The following is an 8,376-nucleotide window of genomic DNA, read 5'->3' as shown; positions in this document are numbered from 1 at the left end:
CCCTGGCCTCTGCCTCAGAATAGCACTGCTTGAATATTGATGAAGAGAGGTTGCATAACTGCAGTAAGGCTGCATTAGAAGCTGGGGCTGCCCCCTCCTCCCCAACACACACACACACACACACACACACACACACACACACACACGCACACACACACACACCTCTCACTGCAGTCAAATTGCACAATACAGACAAAACATCACATCGTGTTTAGTTTCTATCACTGCATATTGTGATTGTGATACTGCAGTATGTTCAAAAAAGGCTATTGAAAAACCTGTAACATGACAAGGCTCATAACTGGCCTTTATTACAATATCAGTCGGAACAGACAGCTGTGTGTCATACCCTGTTGTTAATGACCCTTATGTTGTGACCAGGCTTGAAGGATCCCACGGTAGGGACGCTGATGGATCTGTTTAAGGGGTATTGACAGGAGAGGAACCTGATCCCTCACCGCTTTATGGTCGCAGATCCCAAAACACAGGTCAGTTCCCAGAACGTGAGCACGCAGGCTGATAAGATCCCAGTTGCACCTGGCTTGTGTCTGTCATGAGCTTGGACGCGGACTATGGCAGTTGCAATCGGCTGAGGGCAGACTGACTTTCAGGGCAGGAGTCTGGGCAGGAGTCTGGCGTGACACGATTTTTGAAAACTGAAACAAAATTGCGAAGACTAACCAGCGGAGCTAGTCTTTCTTTCAGACACCCGTTTCTTCCCCAGTAATTTTATGTTGCTTGAATATTGGATGACCTGGTCTGAATGTTTACACGGATCAGGGGTGTGCGTTGAATCTGTTTGTTCTGCTGGCGTGGACAAGCTGTTGTCTTCCCAGTTGCTTGGGACTGGTCTCCCAGGGCTACTGTTTGCTGGGCACCTTGGCCTGTGTGTGGGAGTGAAGCATCGCTCTTATCGGCTGTGTTGTGTGTTTACTCAGTATGGAACTGGGACCCTGTGCTCTCTGAGAACACACTGCCAGTGGAAGGCTACGCAGTGTGTGGGTGGGTGAGCGCATGCGTGTGTGTGGTAGACGGAGAGCAACACTGAGCACACACATGCACTCATCTTCCCTCACAGACGCCTAGTCATTATTGGTTGCAGTAATCAGTAATTACCCAGTCTCGCCCCATGCCCTGGATGGCGCTAAGGTTCATGTGGACGTTTGCTTAGTCGACTCGACGGTGAGTACTCATGCAGACTGCGGCTAGCACCCCCTTGCTTTGCAGTAGGAGTGTGAGTTTGAGTGTGTGTGTGTGTGTGTGTGTGTGTGTATGTGTGTATGTGTGTGCATCCCTAGCTGTGTGACTGGTCATGAAATCTGTTGTGCTCTGCGGGGAACGTTAGCTCTATGGGCTCCGTGACGCTTGGCGCATGGCTGAAGCATCACCCGTTCCCCTGCGCCGGCTCCTTCCGTCACCCGGCTCTGGCTCTTATCGCTAACCATCAGAATCAAATGTGGAGGCTACGATCTGCCTGGGTGGGGATGGCGAGAGGAACTTTTAGAGATGGAGGTGGAAGTGAATCCTCAAAGATCCATGCTAGGTGGGTGGAGTCGCTAATCTCTTGACCCTTCTCACTCTCAGGCCGCCGAGCAGCACAGTGTCCGCAAAGATTTTTTTCCAAATGCCGAATATTTTTCTTCTGCTCCTGTCTGCTCTGGTCTGCTCGACTCTGCTCGTGTCTGCACTGGTCAGTGAACGCTCTCATATGTACAACACAACAGGCGTGTGGAGGAGAAGCATCTAGAGGTCTGGCCGTGAAGGCAGCCTTGTATCCATCACAGGTCAAACATACGTAAAACAGGAACTGGCCTGGGAATCGATTAGGAGTCACTCGCTGTACTCCACAGTAACACTACATTACCCATCAGGGAGTGTGGAAGTTGAGATACAGTGTTTTAAAATGCTGCCTCTTTCAATACCCTCTTGATCCAAAGTGGCTGCTGTCCCTGGTATTCGTAGTCCCACGCTGAGCTGAAAGCTCCTTGAAGGACTTTGCCCTTGAAGCGCGATAAATGACTCAGCGGACGTGACTCATCCGTCGACTGTAGTGCGCTGCCATAAATGTCATCGCTGCCTCATCCTCACCCATGTGGCGGTGCTTCCAGATCAGGTACTGAGAAAACCAAACTGGCTCCGGGTTCACCTCCCTATGATGAATAGCTCTCTGATGCAGGCTTTGGTGTTACCGAGGCCACACCCCCAGTGCCAGTCTCAGAGGAGCGACGACAGGTTGCCAGATTCAGGTTACCGCCGGCCCTGTTCGAGGCGCTTGTGTTATTGTGCTGCTAGCCGAGCCGAGCCCCCCTGCTCTGTGGTTTGTTGCCACAGGCCGAATCAGGTGGCAGGTTACATGGAGTCAGTGTAATGTTTGACTGTGTACAGTAGAGGAAAGCAGTGGGTGTGAAACCTAGCCCATAATGATCGTTGCCAATCATGGTTATAAGCCGCCTTCCTCTTGCCAATATAAACCGGACACAGCACGCCTATGCTAAAGTTGTTTTGCTTTCGCCTTGGCTAGGATGCCTATCGGTTTGTTATCCCTCTCAAAAGGCTGTGAGGTCTTGGTCTTCCGATACTCTGAGGGGAGATATTGGACGCACCCTGCCCTCGCACAAGCCTGTGCTGTTTCACACACGCCACCGTTTCGCTTCATAGGCCAGTCGTGACTGTTTGAGTGAGGTTATCATTATGCCCCGATCGTCTAAATATAGAGCACTTTAAGGCAGATAGGGAGATGGCAGCTGTCTGTGTTAATGGCACTTGGACCATTTCGCTCTGGCAAATGGGCGGTGGTAGCAGGAAGAGAACTTGTGTTGGAAACCTTTCTGGTGAAGGACATGGCTGAAATGGTAGAGTGGCAACAGTAAATATATCGGTTCAAAAAAGGGGTTGACAAATGATGTTTCTGGATGTTCTCTTCTAAATGGTTCCTGTGCCTTTGTTAAAGCTCATTGTGTATAAACACACCTTCGCAGGGAGAACTGCAGTCTGTGATTGGTGGATCTAGAACCGCTTGTCACCTCATGCCTGACCTCATAACTCTTGCAGGGTACCTTAGTTATTAGAACATTATTTTCATGTGGCTCCTTTCAAAGTTTCGATATGTGCTCCCTGGCACAAGGTGTCCTACAAAAGCTGTTATGATAACGTTGGTGTTCCTAGTATGTGTGTGATGAAAGTGACTAAGAGACAGGAAAAAGGCACTCTCACATTTCCAGGAGATCAACCACGAGGTGTACCTGCAGGGAGCCATGGAGCAACAATATCTCAGTGAATTCAGGCATGGAATGCCAGCTCAATTTCCCAAGGCCCCGAAATGAATCGGTGGTTAAGGGAGCGTTTGACATTTTCGAAAGGGAGAGGCTATGTGTAGGAAAAAGAAGATCGCTTCTCTGTTAACAGGCATGGGGGTTTGAAACGGTGTGCTGATTTCACGTGCGACCGTTTTTTGTTTTTTTTTCCCCTAGCCTCTGTAAGCAGAGCAGCTGTGTGAAATGCAAGCACTTCAAACAACCTTTGTTTTGACCCTCTACGGTTTTGGGTAGATCATATCAGAAGAAACAGATCAGAAGGTCATATCAGCAGCAAACTAGCCAAGCGCATGCACTGCTCTGGGGAGATACGAACAGGAAATGAGCTGCCATGCAGATCAGGCTGCGCTGGAGGGTGAAATGTGTTCTGCATTGGGAGCTGTGGGTTTTAAATGCCGTTGTTTGTTTGTTTGGGTGTTTGTTTGGTTTTTTAAATTGGAATGTTTCAGTTCCACGGGATGATTTGGAAAGATCTTGAGTTCAGCCAAAGTTCTTACCAGTCTGCAGTGGGAGAGGATTCACTGGAAGCTGTTCTTCTGCTTCATTCAGATAATCATGATTATCTTGATTTATGCTTCACATATTTAAAAAAGGCCTAATGCGTTCAGAAGCCTGTCTTATGCTATAAACATGATAAGGCCACACCCTTGTGTTGTCATTACAGAGGCATTATGTTTATAAGATAGTGGCGGGGCACCCACAGATGACTAACTCTACCTTTTGGGGTGTCTTGCTCACGATAACTGGACTACATTATAACAGTAGCAGTGATTATATAAATCGATGGCTTAGCTGCTTGTCTCCCATTGACCGGTTTACAGCATGCCGCAAAGCTGTGGCTCCATGAAGCAGCCACCCACACAGGGCTGGATGGGTTCCACACAGGGCTGCCAAGATCACAGCAGATTTCTGAGGACGCATTGTTTCTGACAGGTTCACCGGGGCTCTTGGGGTGGAATGGGGAGCTTACGTGGTCCTGGTCAGGAGACAGGACTGGAAGAGAAGAAGTCTGGGGGAGAGTTTTAGAACAGGGGAATATGACCGGTGAACTGATGTCTGCGTTTGGCAAAGCACCTTGTTGACATGGTTATACGGTGCCCAATGTAAGAAGGACTTTTGTCATGTTATCAGGTAGCGTGTAAAAAGAAGCCCCTCATATCTGTGAATTTATGCCTACAGTCATGCTAGAGTCATGCTAAAGCCTGGAGTATGATGTTGTCACAGGTTAGTACATGGGTGTTTAGATAGATCTTAGATAATAATGATTTTTGTTCTCCTCGATAAAACAATGACTGTATACACAATATTTTCTCAGTGTTGTCTGTTTTGCCCCCAAGTGGCGTAGTCTTTGAGCTGCGACATACTGAGATTTGTGTGTGTGTGTGTGTGTGTGTGTGTGTGTGTGCACGCCTATCTGTGAATGAAACAAAGTCTTTGATTAAGTCATTAATACACATATACTACATAATGTATGTGGAATTAACACACATACATTCTATAGTGCACAATGCCATAAATGATAAATCAGTAAAAACAGGTGGCTATTCTAGATGAACCTGATTATATCGTACATAATGCTGAGTCTGATTTGTTTAATAACAATGCCAAAAATCGACTAATCGCCTCCTCTTTCAGGAAATTAAGTCCAGTAGCATAATAGTAGCAGCTGAATGAAGAGAGCTGACAACGCTCCCAGTGTGTCTTAGAACCTTCCACACCACACCTAACCCTGTAGCGGACTAGCTGACCATCATACCTGAACCACTTATCTTCACCTTGTCTCTTCCTGCCTTTCCTCACCACCCATGCCTCTGAGGACCCCTGAGGGAGCTGGTCTCCACAGTGCCTGTGTAGAAATGAACTCTCTCTCGTAGGTATTTTAGCCTGCTCTCATCTTCCACCCCTGTATGTTTTCTGCATGTTGACATGTTTCATGTCAAGACCTCACATATTTGCATTGTAGATACCGGATAGTTGAGGAATTCTTGATTCAGTGCATGCCAAAAATTTCTTCCTATTTAGTGTGTTTGGTGAGCGGGAAGAATGTTTACTAACTAGTTTTTGTGCATAGTTTTACCAGTTTCATACAGGATTTGTACTTGATTAGTACTTGTTTTGGATATCCATGATTTTCTCTGTTACAACTATCTTTTGGCATGAGCGTAAATCTGGCATGTCTGTGTGTTGTGTCTGTGTGTTGTGCTTTTTGTGTTCGTTGGTGGAGCTATTTCAGAAACTAATGATTCCCTTTGTCTTTCTTGCAGGTGTGGTTTGAAAAAGAGGAAGAGGAGGAGGAGGAAGGAGGACACCCTAAGGGCAGCATTGCATTCTGTTTGCAGGTGGAGCACGCTGGGACTCGCACGTATTACTTCAGCACAGAGAGCGTAGAGGAGCAGGAGGACTGGATCAAAGCCATGAACGAGGCTGCCAGGTTCCACGTCTCACCTCCGACTGGGTAGACACACACGCCCTCACACACACGAACACACACACACACACACACACACACACACACACATGCATACATAAACACACACATACACACATGAACACAATCACACTTACATACACACATACACACACACCCACATACACACACACCCACATACACACACAATAACAAACACACATGCCCATACACACAGAGGTACACACACACACACACACACACACAAATAGAGCTGTATGCCACGATTCTATGTAAACTCTATATACTAATGTAAGCAACATTTCTTTCTGTTTTAAATGCTTAGCTCGGTTATAGAGGTGGTAAGGTGCTTGTCTGTCATGGTGATGTCATCTTCACCTGCTCTTCCTGTCCTCATTGGTTATACAGGAAGAACTTGGACGACCAGACCCACGTCGCAGAACCCGATGGCCACTTCCGGCCCGACGCCGCTGCTCTGAGACATGAACAGCAGGAGCCCACCAAACACGGGGTCAACGGGGCGCGGACGTCCACCCCCACCACCCCCCTGCCCCCGGACTCAGACAGCCGGACGCGGGAGAGACTAGGGCTGCCTCCCCAGCACCCCAACGGATGGGGCAGCTACGGTGTGCCCAACGGGCCGAGCTACACCTCCCAGGAGACCGTACGGGAGGTGCGGGAGGTGCAGCCTGAGTCCCAGGAGAACACGGTGCTACGGAGGGGATTCGTTCCCCGCACGGCCCCCGAGAGGCTGGCTCAGAGGAAGAGCTCCATGACCCAGCTCCAGCAGTGGGTGAACCAGAGGAGGGGCGTGGCCACCCAGGAAGACCTGCGCAGGTGAGCGGACAGTGGCGACGATGGGTAGAGGTTCAGGAAGGTCTGAGCACCATTAGAGCTGTTGTGGGCACAACGTTTGGCACTTCGAATATAATTGGTGGAACATGACAACAGCAGTGCAATTATGTCCTAATTATAACATGGGCACAGCTCTGTAGTGCGATAATATTTTTGTTCATTTTAATTGCAGTAGGCCTTGCAGTGTTATTAGTTATATATTGGTGAACCCTCCCTGGGCCATGGTTAAACATTTCAGGGTAAAATCTATTTGCTGGATCATTTGGAGGTGACGATTCATCAAAACTTTCACAAAAACATCATCAGGAACATTTGGGTTTGGTTACAATGATCACAGCAATAAGTTGCACTGTGATTTGTTGGATGGCTTATTACATAACATTTATTTATAAAAGTTTGAGAAGGCAGGAAACATCAGCATGAAAACAAAGTATTGAAACAGTGAAATATGAAATGCATTAAACATTACAACAGTCTATCATCATAAACAGAAACAGTGACTTAAGTAAATAAACCTTAAAATATGTAAATTAAAAAAGTAAAAAAGTAATTTGAGTATGAGGAATATATATATATATATATATATATATATATATATATATATATATATATATATATATATATATATATATATATATATATATATATGTGGCTACAGCCAGGAAGCCATTCTATCCATGAGTGTGTTAGTGGGGTGTTACGCCTTTCACTCAGTAGTGGAAGAGAGGATGATGGGATGCCGATAATCCTGCAGCACTGTTTTTGAACCCCCTCCAACTCCTCCGGCAGTTTTTTTTTTTGTCAGCTGTGGGCTGGCATCCTCAACGATTTGCCGAATGAAGGTCAGGCATATCTGTTTTAAAACTTCACATGGAAGACCGGCTCTTTTGGAGGTGCTGAGTTAATGGTGTTGAATATTGCAGTTTGCTTGCACATCGCAGCCATTTTTTTAACAATTGATAATGTGATAATGATGAACGAATATATTGCGCAGCCCTTGTTCCACGGAAGGAAGGTCGGAAGGTTGCGCAGAGTCGCAATAGTGATCAGCACGCGCGTTTGTTCTGCTTCTTTGATTCCCCCTACAGTCCATCGCGGTACTACACGGTGAACCGAGGCGTTTCGGCGGACTACTACGGCGGGTTCGCCGGGCCTCTGTATGTGGAGGACTATCCCCTCTACCCTCCTGGCGTCCGCCCCGACAGCATCTGCTCGATGTCGGCCGCGTACGACCGGATGCCCCCGCGCTGGACAGCGGAGGAGAAGCGGCGCTCGCTGCGCGACGGCGCCCTCTACGGGCCTTCCCGAGAGCCACCCCGCGAGCCCCAGTGGGTGATGGGCCCTGCGGCGGGGCCGCACCCTGCGTACTACACCCAGCTGGACTCCGCCCAGGGCTCCATGAGGAGGCTGTCGCTACAGCCGCGCTCACGCTCCGTGCCCCGCTCGCCCTCATCCTCGTCTGCAGGCCCTTACTCGCCAGGACCCCATAACTTCATCTCGCCTGCACGTTCGCCCAGTACCCGGTTCGACAGGATTCCCGTCGGGCGGCTCCGGGAGGAGGGGCTCCACGCTGATCCCTCAGCCTATGGCATTCGGAGGTCTCTTAGTTCCCCCAAGGTAAGACTGATCACTCAGGGATTCCCCTCCCTACTGGTCCAAGTCATCTTCACTTCAATCATCAGTAGTCAGTCTTCTAGATTCAGCAGCTAGCTATAGACTTTCTTTTTAGGAGTGGCATATGTAGTAATTCCATGGCGATAACTGGTCTTGTTTGCCTGA

The 8,376-nt window shown here is 48.2% G+C and overlaps 1 protein-coding gene across 14 annotated transcripts in view; it reads left to right on the top strand.

Moving 5' to 3' along the window:
* plekha6 (pleckstrin homology domain containing, family A member 6) overlaps positions 1–8,376 on the top strand; it is an 80,030-nt gene that overhangs the window by 54,654 nt on the left and 17,000 nt on the right. For 11 of the 14 annotated variants that reach the window (XM_027028544.2, XM_035520286.1, XM_027028543.2 and 8 more), the window contains 3 exons: positions 5,579–5,769; positions 6,151–6,579; positions 7,686–8,214. In XM_027028544.2, coding sequence (XP_026884345.2) covers positions 5,579–5,769; positions 6,151–6,579; positions 7,686–8,214 — 1,149 coding nt within the window. Of the gene's footprint in view, positions 1–2,307; positions 5,185–5,578; positions 5,770–6,150; positions 6,580–7,685; positions 8,215–8,376 lie in introns of those variants that run through there. The other 3 variants (XM_027028550.2, XM_027028541.2, XM_035520287.1) reach the window with 2 other exon arrangements.

Source organism: Electrophorus electricus, chromosome 20 (assembly GCF_013358815.1).
Source record: "Electrophorus electricus isolate fEleEle1 chromosome 20, fEleEle1.pri, whole genome shotgun sequence".
Classification (NCBI taxonomy): Eukaryota; Metazoa; Chordata; class Actinopteri; order Gymnotiformes; family Gymnotidae; genus Electrophorus; species Electrophorus electricus.
This window is presented reverse-complemented; position numbering and strand designations above follow the sequence as displayed.